This window comes from Carassius gibelio, chromosome B1 (assembly GCF_023724105.1).
Source record: "Carassius gibelio isolate Cgi1373 ecotype wild population from Czech Republic chromosome B1, carGib1.2-hapl.c, whole genome shotgun sequence".
NCBI lineage: Eukaryota > Metazoa > Chordata > Actinopteri > Cypriniformes > Cyprinidae > Carassius > Carassius gibelio.
Genome location: NC_068396.1, coordinates 18,248,109 through 18,265,690, shown reverse-complemented (window position 1 = coordinate 18,265,690; position 17,582 = coordinate 18,248,109). Strand labels below are relative to the sequence as shown.

At 38.8% G+C, this 17,582-nt stretch overlaps 1 protein-coding gene across 1 annotated transcript in view; it reads right to left on the bottom strand.

Moving 5' to 3' along the window:
• LOC127949650 (vang-like protein 1) overlaps positions 1-17,582 on the bottom strand; it is a 111,881-nt gene that overhangs the window by 89,365 nt on the left and 4,934 nt on the right. Inside the window, exon 2 of the mRNA XM_052547101.1 lies at positions 4,612-4,867. Coding sequence (XP_052403061.1) covers positions 4,612-4,682 — 71 coding nt within the window. The 5' untranslated portion in view covers positions 4,683-4,867. The remainder of the gene's footprint in view (positions 1-4,611; positions 4,868-17,582) is intronic.

Sequence of the window (17,582 nt, the reverse complement as noted above, 5' to 3'; positions counted from 1 at the left end):
ATTCAAAGGTTTGTGTAAAATATAGCGCTGATCCCCTGGCTCACCTGTGAATCTAGTAAACACCAGCCTGTCCTGCAGCCACAGCCGAGTATTTATGTAGAATTATTCGTTATCCGTTATTCATTTTTGAAGTCATTATTCATGCTTTTTCGAATAAGGTATTCGGCTTCATATATATATATATATATATATATATATATATATATATATATATTAGGGGTGTAACGATACGCGTATTCGTATTGAACCGTTCGGTACGACGCTTTCGGTTCGGTACGCGGTACGCATTATGTATACGGAACGGTTCGTTGGAGTAATTAATTATATTTGAAAAAAAAAAAAAAAAAAGAGAGAGATAGAAATATAATGATATGCGTTCAACAAGGTAGCCCAATAACCCAAACAACGTAACAGGCAACGCCCCTGACACTCCCGAAGAAGAAAAAAACACCATCTTATATGTTTATGTTAGGCTACTCAGCAGGCGCTCGCTCACTCAGTACGCGCTGAAGGTTCGTTGCAAAATAGCCAATGCGTTTAACAGACTAGAAATGAGAAGATCCCCTAATAACCAACAGGTCTGGTGTTTGGGTGCACTTTGGATTCCCTTTAAGCTATAATGGTGATGGCAAGAGAGTGGTGGATAAAAAAAACAACGGTATGTCGCATCTGCAACATGACAGGGTACACCAGCGGGAATAAAAAAAAAAAAAAAATAAAAAAAAAAAAAAAACACCAGCGGGAATATCTGGGATATATGCGTCAGTACTATCTGGGAAAAGACGAAAAAAAGGAGAAACATGCACGCAGCAAACTATCCCTGCAGCATTTAGACACTATAGCTTACAGGGAATCCAACCCAAACACCAGACCTGTTGGTTATTTTAGGATCTTATATTTCTGGTCTGTTAAATGCATTAGACATTTTGCAACGAGCCTTCAGCGCGTGCTGAGTGAGCGAGCGCCTTAGGGGTCGTTCACATATCGCTCCTAAAAACGCGTGGAAAACGCTAAGCACGTCTTTCTCCTCCTTTCCAAAGCGCTCGGGCAGAAGCGCTCATGAGGCGTCTGTCTTTGCTAAGCAACAATGACGTGCTCTCTCCATGAGACGCGGAAATTTCAGCGAAGGATAAATGGATTTGCAGCTCTAAAAATCGCTTGCAGTAGCTCTGCTACTAAATTTTTTTCAAAATTGCAATCCATATACAACTACGATCAGCTGTTCCTTCATCTTGGCTGAGCTCTCAACCTTGTTACGGGAAAGGATGAAGCTGATTGGTTGGTTCTTGTCACATGACCCGCGGTGCGCTTGCGGCATTCTGAAAAGTTGAGATGTTTTTACATTTTGCTGTATCTAAAACGTATCGAACCGAACCGAACCGTGACATCAGTGTATCGTATCGAACCGAACCGTGAATTTTGTGAACCGTTACACCCCTAATATATATATATATATATATATATATATATATATATATTAGGGATGCACGATATTGGATTTTGGCCGATATTCGATATGCCGATATTTTCAAAATAATTTTGGCCGATGCCGATACCGATATCGATATATATACAAATATATACTGATATATTTAAACTTTAATTTTCCTGAAGAGAAATCCATTTATCTCTTCTGTACTGATTCTACCATAAATTTATTATTTTACAAATGTAGACAGACATTCACATCTGAAAAACAGGTCAATTATTTCACTTGGAGAATATCGGTTTGGCTCATCGGCAGAAATATTCATATCGGCCGATACCGATAATGGTCATTTTAAGCTTTTATCGGCCGATACCGATATTGTGCCGATATTATCGTGCATCCCTAATATATATATATATGTTATAAAGATTGCTTCTGAAAGAGGGATCAATACCAATGTTTTGTGTACAAACTTCCAGGTTCCAGACAAAGTAAGCATCACATCTACATGACAAGGCCTGAAGCACAGGCACAGACATAGACATGACTTGTCAAACATTTGACATGCATAAAATTTTACACCAGACTCAAATGCCTCACAAACGAGGGTCAGCTCAGCGCTGGAGTTGTGCAAAGATTGCTTGAGATTGAAAGAGGGATCAATATCAACAGTTTGTGTGCAAACTTCCAGACTCCAAAGCATCACATTTACATGACAAGGCCTGAAGCACAGGCACAGTCCTGACCTGTCAAACATTTGACAAGCATTTGTGACCCATCTGTTTACATTCAAGACAGCCAACTTTATTTGCATTAGGCTAATACATGGCAAGGTGGGCATTCCGACCAAGTAGCTGATCTGTCATATGCATTCATGCACAGCCAGCCATATACTGCAAAATGCAGGTGTTCTTCATAGCATATCAGCATTTGAAAGCAGTTGTCTGTCAGTCAGACAGTCAGTTCACAGGTACCACATTGAGTCATTACTTGGCAAAACTAGTACTGCAGAAAGGCTATTATCATTACATCCTTTTAATTTCAGCATAGACTGACATTGTCCTAAGTCCTAAACAGGTGGTAAAAGTACTCAAAATTTATACTCAAGTAAAAGTAGATGTATCTAAATAAAAAATGACTCCAGTAAAAGTAGAAAGTCCTCCATTCAAACATTACTTGAGTAAAAGTACAAAAGTATCCGATTTAAAACATACTTAAGTACCGGAAGTAAAAAGTAAATATTCAAATTAACTGTAAATATCAATAATTAAGCAGATCAGTTGTTTTGGGAGTGATATGCAGTGTTTTAATTGAACAAATGATGGGATTAGATACTTAAGAATTTGTTAGATTTAAAATCAAAAGAGACAATGAAGAACCTTATCGCAGTAGGCTATAGGGATTGAACTTTCAATAGACATGTTGCATAACATCATAGCTGCATCAAACAGAAGATATGCAAGATACATGGTAAGACTGTTTCAGAATATAAATGAGGAAGAATCACCTCTTTAAAGAGTTAGTTCTCCCAAAAATGAAAATTCTGACATTCGCATTTTAGGGGCTAAATATCACGTTATTGGTATTGTCGCTTCGACCTGCGGACATGAAAAACAACCACAGACTTGGCAACAGATGTCCGCTGATCGAAGAAAACCCAATCCCAATAACTTGATATTTAACGCCTAAAATGTGACTTTTACCAAGACAACCCTTCCAATTAACGTATATTTTAACCCCTGGAAGCAATTTTTATCGGGGAACCTCCTGGAAACGCGTTTTTGGCTAGTTTTGGACTAGTTTAGAGAAGCAACTGGTCAGGATTTGTTGTGAAAACCTGGCAACCCTGATCTGAACGCATGTGTTGGAAATATATACTACTAATTACAGGAGCGTTACTGATGAGATGAGCAAGAAAATCGCATTCGACACAGCCTACTGAAATTTCATTCACCCGTGGCAGGCAAAGAAGACATCTCAGAATCTCCCTTGACTTCAGTGAATTCAAACATATCCTTGAGATATGGCCATGGGTGATCCCTGTCGGGAATCTCGGGATCATTGCGGGCAGCAAGAGCTACACTCACTTATTTTAGCGATCATCTTCCACCTCGAACTAACTGCTGCGCAAGCGTATGTTGGCAAAGAACTCGCGAAGTCGTGTGTTCTTTTTTCAAAAGAAAACCAAATTTTCATTGGTTTGTAAAATCAGTGTAATAAATACTTGAAGCGGGCATGGGGAAATGTATCGGAGTACAGATCCACGAAAAAAATACTTAAGTAATGTAGCAAAGTATTTTTACTTTGTTACTTACCACCACTTGTCCTAAATCACTAGGGACTGGTCATTACTGACCAGGACTGTGTTTACCCATAACTATGCAAATCATGCTTTCATGATAATCTCAATTATTGTTGTATTGCTTTTTCCCAAACCAACATAAATATTGCTGTCAGGTTTAAATGTGCTGAAGTAAGGTTGAAATTTTCACCCAGGGTGAAAATGTTGCCGAACATGAAAATGCATGGTGTAAATAAAAACATGTAAAAACCTGCTGGACATCTCATGTTAGAAATATTTCAACTTCTTTTGAGTCAATATTTGTGTTCAACTAAACTTCTAAATGCAAGCTTACTGAACTTAGATCTACAGGATATATGTAAATTCATTATTTTTTAATTCAATGCATTGAATTACTGTAACACAAACCAACTGGAAGGAAAAAAATATAAAATGAAGTTGATTAAACTTAAAGGATTCCCAAAAGTTACCTTCATTTTCTTCAAGTTTATCTTTCAATATGCTGACACCAATGGAGAATGATAGTGATTCAGAAACAGAGACATGAGGGAGTGCAGCTGCAAGGACACATTGGGTTACATGCCATGTCTAAAGGAAATTTAAAGAGTTGGGTATAGAAAACCCCTGAGTGAGCCTTAGAATACTGTAAATAACTAGATGTTGGGCTGATAAATCATCTGATAAATAAGAAAAATTAATCAGAGAAAGGGAAAATGAAAGAGTGACAATGATAAGATAAGATAAGACAGGCAGACAGAGGGGAGACAGTATCCAGTGACCTGCTGCATATCACACTGCAGTGTCTTTAAAACTTGCCACTCAACAACTGACATGCATAAAGGAAGCTGAAAGAGAAAGAGACCCTCATGGAAACTCTTACCCATGTCTGTGAGATCCCCTCGACCGTCCGGAGTAGTACGAGTAGCCAGAGTAGGTGGACTCTGTATCCATGGTGGCACTGTTTTGCCCCAGCAAATGGCTGAGGGCTTTTTTGATGTTGACAGGATGAAGGGCAGGCAGAAGTTTTTAGAGAGTCTTATCAGAAGGAGCTTACTCAGCAGATGAACAATGAGAGTAATCTGTCAGTTCTCAATCCTGGATGTGTGCCTGGAGGCTTTACACCAGCAGGGTTCATTCTGAAAAGACAAGAGTTAGATTTTTAGTTGTGGGACTAAAAGTCAAATCGAGAGCAGCAGAATACAGCTGACACTCCTGTTTCCTGTATTCCAGTCAAGAGATTTTATTTTTTTCCCCAGATTCCTATTTGTTTCCCGTGTCTAATTGTGTGTCTCTGTTCTGTGTACATCTCTGCTCACAATTGAACCACATTAAATACGAGTGTTAACGGGCCCCAAATCTGATTTATCAAAGCAAACTACATACAGCTACTCAAGCAGTATTTGCAATTGCCATTAACATGTGACCAGTATCCAGATGCTGTCCACATATGCATTGTGAACGGATCTCAGTATAGTGTAAACCTCCCAGGGACCCACCTATCAGAATGTTTTAGATGTCTCACTAATTAAATTTATCAGCTTAGTGTGTTGAATAGTGAGACATCTAAAACATTCTGGGAGGTGAGTCTCGATGTAAATGCCATCTAGTCAATGTATATTCATTCACCGTGACATAACACAAGATGCCACCACTACGGTTATGGCTTTACCAAAACACGAAATGCTCAGCCCCACATTTGCAGAAGGTAAAGGGGAGCTATTATACTAAATTTACATTTACATGGTGTTTGACCAGAAGATCAGCAATGTGTGTCCACAACCACAGTATAATGGTAAAAAAAAAAAAATCACCCACTTTTTTTTAAGATTCATTTTTTACATTTTTGCCTTTTATTGTGATAGGATAGTTTAGAGCTGACAGGAAGCAAAATGGGAGTGAGAGGGGGGTGGGATCGGGATGCCCGTAGTGCTACAAGTTGGCACACTGCCCACAAGGTTATCTTTGCCGACACATTCATTTCTTTATACTCTCTAAAAATCATAAATAGTGCCTTAAAATTAGTCATTAGCATTTTTAACAGATTGTGACGACACATTGAAACAGGCACTGCCCACATCAGCATATCCACCTTATTTTTCACTTAAACTCAGGCACTGCCATTTTAGAACCATAATGTGTCAGATTTCCGGTAAAGCACTTCTGCTAATAGTAGTTGTATTGTAATTCATTAGTTTAGCGGTCACTGTGTAGATTTCACAGGCTAGGGTAGACCCACGGAAAATTATCCATTTCCCGAGAAACGATGCTCCACAGTGAAGACTTCGAGGTTGACGTCTTGTCTCGTCTTGGAGTTTAAATCTAGATTAAAGACCCATCTCTTTAACCTGGCTTACATATAACATACTAATATGCTTTTAATATCCAAATCCGATAAAGGATTTTTAGGCTGCATTAATTAGGTAAACCGGAACCGGGAACACTTCCCATAACACCCAATGTACTTGCTACCTCATTAGAAGAATGGCATCTATCCTAATATTAGTCTGTTTCTCTCTTATTCCGAGGACAGCGTAGCCACCAGATCCAGTCTGTATCCAGATCAGAGGGTCACTGCAGTCACCCAGATCCAGTACGTATCCAGACCAGATGGTGGATCAGCACCTAGAAAGGACCTCTACATCCCTGAAAGACAGCGGAGACCAGGACAACTAGAGCCCCAGATACAGATCCCCTATAAAGACCTTGTCTCAGACGACCACCAGGACAAGACAACAAGAAACAGATGATTCTTCTGCACAATTTGACTTTGCTGCAGCCTGGAAATGAACTGCTGGTTTTGTCTGGCCAGAGGAGAACTGGCCCCCCAACTGAGCCTGGTTTCTCCCAAGGTTTTTTTCTCCCCTCTGTCACCGATGGAGTTTTGTTTCCTTGCCGCTGTCGCCTCTGGCTTGCTTAGTTGGGGTTTGATTGCAAATAAATGCACAGACACTATTAAAAACTGAACAGAGATGGCATCACTGAATTCAATGATGAACTGCCTTTAACTATCATTTTGCATTATTGACGCACTGTTTTCCTAATGAATGTTGTTCTGTTGCTTTGACGCAATGTATTTTGTTTAAAGCGCTATATAAATAAAGGTGACTTGACTTGATATATCTTAAAACAAGTATTTTACAGCTTTTTGTTAAGTTACGTGCAAAATACATTGTTTAAACTATTTCTTTATTGATGACACTCCTATTGGGCATGAATAATATTTAGGGCTAAGCTGAAGTTGTTGATAACAGAAGAAAACTAATAAAACAGCGCATAGAGGGATAGCTAAAATTACAATTACTTTCGAGTTGTTGCAAACCTGTGTTAATTTCTTTTTGCTGCTGTACACAAAGGAATTTATTTGTAACGAAGAATGTTTGTAACAAAGCAAAACATAGGTCCCATTCACTTCAATAGTAGTAAGATATAATACCATTGAAATTAATATGTTTGAAATAGTTTGTATATTAACATTATTCCAAACATACTCCTTTGTGTTCAGTAGAACAAATAAATTTATACAGGTTTAGAACAACTCGAGGTTGAGTAAATGATGAAAATTTTCATTTTTGGGTAAACTATCCCTGAAAGCCAGGTAACAATACTGTGATTGTATTGAATAAAAGTACCACTGTACTGGGACTGGAACACCACTGTACTGGGTAAGAGAAACAACCAATCAGAGCTGCGGTCTGTAACTTTTTTTTGTATTCAAAGTATACAAAATGTATATAATAAGTGAGTACACCATGAATCCATTTTCCAAACAGTGTTTTTAGCCTGTCCTGAATCACTAGGGTGCACCTATAATAAGTGTTTATATTCGGACTATTTTAGATTGCTTCAGGGGTACCGTGGCGGAGTAACCCAGTACCTTTGTGATTCTTCATAGACATAAACAGAGAGAAGTAGCTCCGTTCTGTTTATTAACCGCTAGAGCGTCAAAAGTTACCGACTGCAGCTTTAAAATGTCAAGGTGCAATTTTTGGGGGGGATTTCTTGCCCCGCTGAAAATGATATAGTTTAGTAATGCTAGGTAAATAATGGTAAATTTGTTATTTCTTTCTAAATTCATGGAACAAATGGAAAACATTCTGAATAGTACTGTAAAATGAATAATTGCATCCAAAATAAAAAGTTTTTATAACTTTAATAATTTGCATCATAGACCCGTCTACTCATACATTATTTGTGGAGTATTTGAGCAAACACTTAGACACATTTTGGGGACACCAGAGACATATTACATCTGGTATAATTGGGGCATAATAGGCCCCCTTTAACAATCAATATAGCTTTCTACACGTCATAATATTTATCTTGTTTGCATCCTGGACAACAACAGTCTGCCTACTCACCAGTCAATCAACTACTTTAGACTACAGCGGTTTTAAATAGACATGCCTAGTGTTGTCAATAGACCCGGTACTTCGGTACCAAGTCGGTACAAAAAAAATTAAAATGTCATGGTACCAGATTTCTTTAAGTATCAGTGGTACCGAGTACCCGGTCAACCCGGTTCTTGACGCATATAGCGCTATGATTTCCGCGAAGCAGAAAACGTGGACAGAATCTCAAAATCTAGTCATGAAAATGAAACTTACATTTTAATATGGAGTCACAGAATTTGTCAGTTAGCATAAATTAATCAAATTAAATCTTCATATGGACCAGTATCTGTAAATATTAATGCCGCAAAAGTTGGTTGAAATATCAATCCTGCATGTTCTGCGCATCTCTGTGTGAATGAATAAATGGCAGAAACGTGCGGGTTTATTTACTACATCGACTGAAGCGCGTAACGATTGTTGTGATTCCAGCATCTCCAGTCTCAATGAGGACATACATACATAAACAACATCACCAGAACTGTTTTGAGTCACTTCACAAGTATTTTATTATTTTATTTGAGTAAAACAAGTGTCAATTTAAAGGTATTCAAGGTAACCCGTCAAAATAAAAGTTCATTTTTACATAAAGGCATTGAGCTAGAAACATTACTATTATTTAGTAGTGTATGTGATACTGCTGCTATACTGTTGAAAAAATAAAACTATTTTTTAAAGAAATAAATCACACAATATTTCTTTCATGTTTTAATTTTAATAGCAAATCCCCTTTATTTACCAAAAAATAAAGTGTGTTTAAAATTGAATTAAGAATAATTAAATTTGGGGGAAACTTGTTTACTTTTTTTCATAATTATATTACTTGTAGAAAAACTTTGTAAATAAGTATAAAGAATGGTATTGGTTTTATTTTTAGTGATAAAAAGTTTTTTTTTTAGCATATTTTTGTGTTTTGCTTTAGTACCGAAATTGGTACTGAGAGCTGTGGATTTTCACTGGTATCGTTACCGAATACTGAAATGTTTAAATCCTGACAACACTAGACATGCCAGTTACATCAGCAGCAAGCATATCAAAGTTGCGGAAAAGTTATCATAACTTATTAGCAATAGAGGCATTAAAGGCCTGATAAATTGCTAAGAAAGCTACAGTGTATATAATATTATTTTGCTGTTGGTTGTTAGGAAATGAAAAAGAACATTAGACTCAGACATTTTTACCAATACAGATGTTAGTAAATATTTCAAACAATATCTCTGAGGTGAAATGGAGAAGGAAAAGAAATTCAGATATACTTATTTTGGAATTACATCATTGTGAGGTTCTTCTTCAGACAGACATGTTTTTTTTTTTCATTACAATCTCTAAAGCTGGGTGGATGTAAAACTAAAGTGCACAATGACATGTTTTTGGACTGAAAGTAACAAGCTGAGCCTTGTCTAAACACATAGGTGTGTGAACGAATTTGTGGGTTTGTTGGGTGTAACTACATGAACTAAAAGAAAAGTGTTTGATCCCTTGCAGGACTAAGAACAAGCATCTAGTGATTTTATGTTTATTGCATGAAGCAGAGCTCTGTTTAACTATGCTGAATTGTCAATGATGACTGTTGCTCCTATTGTAGGAAATCAGTAAATCTTAATGAAAATGTTATGAGGTCACTTCGTTTGTTGCTGTCTGGGTTTGCTGTCATCCCAACACTTGCCTTCTTATAGCTCAAACAGTATCATGGCACAAGCAATGCCAAGGGTTTGAGTCCCAGCAAAAGCAAGAATAGGAAAAATATACCTTGAATGCAATGTAGGTCACTTTGGATAAAAGAATCTGCCAAATGCATAAATGTCAATTGTCAGAGAAGAATGCAGCATGCAAACATGCTCTTTGAGAAGTTGCATATCAATTAATTATCAATAATTATATTTTTATTTTCTTAGCACATTATATTTTCACATATTTTGTGCTTGTTAGGCAAGACAATATAAGGCAGACTTCTCTGAGAATATAACGGTTTTCATCAGGAGCAGAACCACTGGGAAATGGTGCACAGCCCAGATGCCTTTGTTGGGAACATTTTACAATGCTTTATTTAAAGCAATGTTGCACTTGCTGTAGGGCTGGACGATTATGGTCTAAAGTCAAAAAATCGATTAATTGAACATTTTACCTCGTTTACGATTATGAACGATTATTTTGTATCAGTTTTGGTTTTTTGCCCTCATAGTTCACTGACAAGGTTTGTACTGTACGCAGGGCCGTAGCTGGGGTTAGCGGTGCCCAGGTGCAGGTTGTACCAGTGGGCCCTGTTTGAAAGTGTTTAAATTGTATGTTCCGTCTGTTTATTTGTTTTTGCTATTTACACAGTGTTTAAGTTCTTGAAGAGAAGTTTGTAAGTGTCCAGGTACAGAAACCGAATAATTAAATGTAAAATAGCACTGTAAAAATTAAACATACAGTCAAACCAAAATTTATTCAGACGCCTTCAACATCTCACATTATCAGTTTATTTGCTATAGTTTAGAAAATGGTAATAAAATATGATAAGAACTCTTTGATAGAAAGATATGTAATGGATTACAATCAAACAAAACTTCAGACAACAGTCAATATTTTGTTGGCCAATTACCAAGCAATGATTAATTGTGTTAAGGCTGTGGTGTGAAAAAGTTGCATTAGCAATTCCGCAAACAAGAGGTCGGTTCAGTGTTACTGTCTGTGAGACGCGGCTCTCTCTCCACATGCGCACCGAGCACAGCGCGAGTAACCAGCTGCTCAGTTCAGCTTTTCCGCGTCTTGTGTTTGAATGTTCTTTAAAGTTTTTTTGAATGGTTAAATTGGCAAGTGGCAAGGCTTAATAACACATGAAAATGATACGCTTTCGTTACGACACGCAGCAGCGTTCTGTCAACTGTCCTGAGCTTCTTTTTAGACTGGCCTCAGCCAGACGGTTGAGATCGACTATTAAAGGTGGGATATTTTTTCCTACTTAAAGCGCGATCTGACATCATAGTTCACTATCAGCAGTTATTTTATCTATATTCGTAACATTTCTTATAGATTATTGCTGTGTAAGAGATAAATAAAGATCAAATAAAGATAAATTAGCACTTTACCAGTACGAGTGATTGCGTGTGTGAATACTGTCTCTATATTATGAAGCTGCGGGTTGTAAATAGCATAGTTACTTCAAAAGTAGAAAAATATGCTATAAGTTCTGAGATTCTAAGCTACTTTAGTAATAAATCACAGGACTGCGCTGACAACTAGTTTTTGCATTCCTCTGTGTGCGCGATCTTCACAGCTACTGTTTATATGAGTATTCATGCCACAATGCAGCTGTGCGAACATGGGAGCTCAAAATAATAATACACATCCGACAGTCTAATCGCTTGAATGTCCAAACCATAAAACAAATACAACTGACAAAGTTTAGTGAAGACTCAATGCTCACCGCACGCGCGCCATCACTATGTGTTGAACCGGCGTGCAGCTCTGTGTTTTGCTTTTATAACACTGACTGGAGAGCAGAGTCATGTGGCTACACACACGCTAGTATGCTTTTAAGGGGGAAGTTTTACTTACCTGTTTTTGACATATCTGACGGAACTACAAACTTTCCAGTGATGTCTGTGAGAAAAGGATATTAAAACGACAAGCTTGTGCATGTGCCCTGCCGCTATCAGCTCGTGCACACCAGCTATATATAGACACATAAACAATTGTAGTAGAGCTGCCACTTACGATTATTTTCCCTGTCGACTAATCTAACGATTATTTGTATTACAATAAATAATTAATCTAATATTCTTTTTTTAATTAGCTAATGAATCCTTTGTATAACTTTACAAAAAAAATATAAGTACAACTTCTAATATAACATTTCAACCTTTATTCATTTTCAACCAATGTGGTTGAAGTTTTTACTGTATAAAATAATAAAGAGGCAAAGATAATTATTTTACTATGGTAAATATGAGCTTATGATAGCGTTTATAATTAAACCACAGTAGCCATAAATTTACAGTTGTCTGAGACGTCATAAAATGTTCTTGAAATGTAAATGTATTCCATGAAATGTATTCAGGGTTCTGCTATGGTTTAGCATGGTTTCCAGAGATCTGGAGCTGATTCGGGGTAGCTCGGTGGTTTGTGACTGTTGTCTCGACGGCACGCTGTCTTTTAAGGGGCCGTTCGCATATCACGTCTTTTGCGCACTCAAGTTCGTTATTTCCAATGTAGGCGCCAGATAAGCGCGCTCATAATGGAAGCGGCGCGGTCGCGACACGCTCGTTTTTTCCATGCGCGTCCGCACCGCATCGAGTTAAAAACATCTCAACTTTTCAGAATGCCGCAAGTGCAAGAATATCAGACCTGAACCAGGAAGTTGGTCACCAGATCACACGGTAACCAGTTAAACCGTAACACCGGAGAGTGCCAAGATGTTTTCCTTTGAGGTGCTCGCGCATCGCAGTTGTGCTGCTGTGATACACCATGTTGGTTTTACAAAGGGAACAAATGGCCATTTTATTTGTTCTCTGTTTAAAGTATTTCCATACTTTTGATAACAGTGGTCTCTGTTTTTGTGATAGAATGCAACTTTCTCCATTCCCAGTATGCCATTACGCGAGATGTAAACAAACAGTGTGACGTGTCGACGCATTTCACGCACGTCGATGTAAGGGAAACAGGTCAATTTAGCTCAAAGGGAATCATTTAAGATTTTAAAGGGAATTTGAACAGAATCACTGTTTCACGGCTGTTCACGGAGACGCGCCTGCGGTTCAGTGAACGAGCCGTTTAACATCAAATCTGCGCTGGATACTAATATCCAAACTATAGTGAAAACACTATCAATTAGCACAGTAACAAGATCGGCAGTTTAAGACATTAACTTGTAAGCACAAAACACAAGATACTTCTCTTTTCAATATGAATAAGGCTTTATTAGATAAATCTAAGACATATGAACTAATCCAACACATAAAAGCACACACACACACACATTCACACAAGTTGCAGGAAGGTCGAAAGTTAGGGAAAGATGAGTTTAAGAGAATGGAAATATGGAATCCCAAGTTAACAGCAATACGTTAAATTGCATAAACATGAACAACCATCAATCACGTAAATAGCGCTCGCATTGAGTTCCTCAATGGGGTTAAAATTATATTAGATACACCAGCACAACAAATATCTGGGAAAACATTGCCTTTGTTTGCTGTGAAAGGGACTCCAGTTGAAAGGGGTATCCCGGTGTCGCTGATTGGCTGGAAGCTCAGTTGGCTGAAGTGACGTCTTGGGGAGCCCGTGCTTGGGCATTGGCTGAAGCTGGAGTTGTGTGGCTGGTTGGAGTTCAAACGCGCAGACGAGGTTGACGTTACAAAACTTAACTCAGAACACGAAACTCTCAAACGGAAAAGAAAAGAAATAAAGTTTGACGAGACTAAGTTGTGTTCCTTCTCATTGTGGCATAGTAGCAGCAGGCATGCACGCTGGAACCGCGCTCAAAGAACAATGATGACTAACCGCATGGCTAGATGCTACAAGCTAAAGCTAGGTAGCAAAGCTACAAGCTAAAAGCTAAGAGCAGGCATGACTGATAGCACGAGCAAGGCTGGAACTAAAAGCAAGGCATGACTGATAGCACAAGCAATGCTAGAACTAAAAGCAGACTAAAAGCAAAGTTTCATGGGGTCCAAAGTATTTAAACTTCCTTGTTGGCCACCCCTCAAATGTTGCCTTGAACAATCAGATATGGTCTTGGGGTGGGTATCATAAATCATTTGTTTATCTTACCAAGCATGTGGTTCTTGCCTCACAGGGTCTAATTTTGGACATGATTCCTATAACACGATTATGATATATTTTACAAATAAATGATTGTCAGGACAATATCAAGCAAGAAAATTTGATTACATCAATACTAGACATGACTATGTATCCTATAGTTATCAAAAGACATACAAAATAAGTGATTATACATGATAGTCAAATGTGTGGGTTACACATAAATGAATATGGAGTTAAGCAATGGAATGATTCATTCATAAGTCTTTTTTGAGTTCATTCTGGTCCATATCTATGTACAAGAAGCAGTTTCTTTGCCATTCTCTGGCAAAGGGATGTTCTGTGAAGACAGAGGTTTAAAGCCCTTCCTCCCCTTAGGAATTTCAGTCTGGTTCTGCTAGGTGTGTGGGGGGGGGGGGGGGGGGGGGAGTCAATGGGACTTGTGCAGTACTCTCATGAGTTTCCATGTGATGTCCAGCGTTGCATTTCAATTATGAACAACAAATTTGACAATCTCTTCTTCGAAATGAAATTGTAAATAAATGCTCTAGTGGTGTTCATGTTGAAAGCTATTGTGTGAACAAGTTGGTTGGTAATCTGCTTGGTTCTTGTGGCACTAGAACTGATTTATGACTTCCTGAGGAACTCAGCTCATGTTTCAATGCACACAGCTCTGATAGACTCTTTAATTTGTCTGTTCGACTCATTTCTGCTACATCGATGTATTTTTGTAGTCGACGTAATCGATGACGTCGAAGCGTCGTTGCAGCACTAAATTGTAGACATACTTAATCTCTAATAATAAGTGTATTCTGCTGTCTGTTGTACTGTTCTCTGTGTTTCTTTGTCTGAATATGGCACTTATCACATGATGTGGGGTATTGGCATTTGGTAATGGGGGCATTTTAACAAACATGAGTACAAGTACAGGAGCTCAGTAATCGCAGGACCTCATCAGTATAAGCAGTAAATCACCATTCAAATGCCAGAAGTCGCTCTCATACTGAAACTCCAAATACACCTCACAGAAGAAACCCAGGAAATGCCTATAGCGTAGCAGAAGATTTAACGGATTTTATTGATTAAACATGACTAATAAACACACAATTGTGACAATATATGGTTTGTCTGAGTTATTATTATTATGATTTTCATTAAAATACTATATATTTATGATGCAATGGCTTTATCACTGCTTAGAATACTATGAAATATGTTGCATGCCTTATTCTGTGCAAGAAGCCACATCATCTCACAGAAAGATTTACGGTCACACATTATTTTAGGGTCCAAGTCTCACTATTAACTAACCATTAACTATGACTTTTGCCTCAATTAACTCATTATTTGCTGCTTATTAATAGTTTATAAGGTAGTAGTTAAGTTTAGGGTATTGGGTAGGATTATGGATGTCATGCATTATATGTACTTTATAACTAATAAACAGCCAATATGTTAATAATAGACATGCTAATAAGCAACTACTTATTAGTGTGAATTGGACCCTATACTAAAGTGTTACCAGATTTACTTCAAACACTCCGACTGATGTTATGAAGTGAGTTTGGAGAAAATTTTTTTTTATTAAATGTGGTATTTTCACATGATTCAGATGGAGCAGCATTTACTACACAGAAATGTAGTTCACTGAGAAGCTACGCAAACAGCTGTCATTATTGCAATTTTCAGCATAACTTGGCAGTGTTGATAACGTTTCTGACAGATAACGTTTCCTTTGTTCCTGTTAAAGGTCCCATTTTTTGCGCTTTTTTGAAGCTTTGATTGTGTTTACAGTGTGCAATATAACATGTGCATAATTCATTTTTCGCGTGTACAAAAACACTGTATTTTTCACACAATTCACCTATCTGTATACTGCTGTTTTCACTGTCATAAAAACGGGCTGATGACTTCCTTGTTCTATGAAGTCCCTCCTTCAGAAATACGTAACAAGTTCTGATTGAGCCAGCGGTTCCGGTGTTGTGATTCGACAGCAGCTGAGTGATACTTCATACTTTAACACAGATATTTATACTTCAACAACAACAACAACAACAACAACAACATCACACACTAACTAAAGTTTGAAACATGGGATCACAAAGAACGGACCTTTAAAGGGATCATATGATTCGATTAAAATTTTTCCTTTCTCTTTGGAGTGTTACAAGCTCTTGGCGCATGAAGAAGATTTGTAAGTTGCAAAGACTTAAGTCTCAAAACCAATTCTTTATCAAATTTAAGACTCAGCAACGCCCCCCTAAAACGTACCTATTACATACTGTAATGATAAAAACTTCCTAATCATCCGGAAGAAGGAGGCGGGAACCGGCGCACAATCAAATTAAATTATAATTTTAAAAACCAAACAGCGCATCAGCCCCTCACGGACGACTGATGCGCGCAAATAAAAAACAAAACATAAAATAAGACCCAGGCCTGGTCCTCTCTCGTCGCTCCAGTTTTATATCCTTCCATCTCCTACGTGGGACTCGAGACCGGCGGTGGGACGCAGGTGTCGCTGATTTCCCAATCATCCTCACTCCTTGTTCCCACGTCCCTCGGCCCCGCCCTATGTGCCACATACCCCCATCGCCCCTCGCAGGCCGGGGGGGACCGCTCACGGGGACCTGCGGGAACCTGGGGGTAGGACAGACGAGGCGAGAGAAAAGGAGCTGGAAGGAGGAGCGACAGAGACGAGAGAGGGGAGAGAGAAAAAAAAAACAAAAAACAAATCCGGTTCCCAGACGCACTGCTGCTCGGCCCTCCACCAACTGGGTGATCTCCTCCGCAGTACCTGGCGGTGGCACTGGATGTCCCCTCGGCGGACGGCACGACACTCCTCCACCGCCCGGTGGACGGCGACGGCTCCTCCGGTTTTGGGCAGCCGGCAGGAGTCCCCCGTTCCCTGCTCCTCCGGATTCCTTCACGGAGGCAGCAGGCTCCGGCCCCCTGGCGAACGGCGCCGACTCCTCCGCTCCCTCATGGATGGCAGCTGCCCCTCCATATCGTGGGCGGCCGGCAGCGAGCTCGCCCGTCCCCGGCAACTCGCTCCAGCCCACCGCCTTGAGCGTCCATGGCGGCACACTCCTCGCCAGCTTAGGTATTGGCCAGGGCTGGGTATTGTTCAAAATCTTTCGATCCGGTGCCAATTTCGATACCTCAGTTTCGATACCGTTCCTAACGATACTTTTTTCGATACCATATGTTTTAAAATCCATTTCAACATCAACACAAATACTTTAAACACAAAACTTTTATTTCTCACCTTAATGAAAACAAATTCTGGTAACACTTCACGCTCAGGATAACATTATTAATACAACTGGTTGTGCTTTTTGGATAGGGGTGTGCCATTCAGGAGCAGACTGGGACCAAAAAGTGGCCCTGGACTCTCTGGCCCACAGCAGCCCACCAAATCATAACGCAAACGCCCCTGTTTTGATGTCATTTATTAATTTAATATTTAAGTAAACAGTTTGGGGATTTTAACCAGTAGGGCAACTGATCCACCGTTGAAAAAAAAAGAAGAAAAAAGAACAGCAGCTGTTCATTTAGCAACTCCTAGTAAGCAATACATGCTCATCAAGACACAAACATTCTTCTAGAACTAACACTTTGCATTCAGTTAGCAGATCCATACGAATCATGCATGAAATAGAAGTTTATAAACTCAAACGACAGCTTTATGTGCTTTACAGTTCAAGTCACACAACAT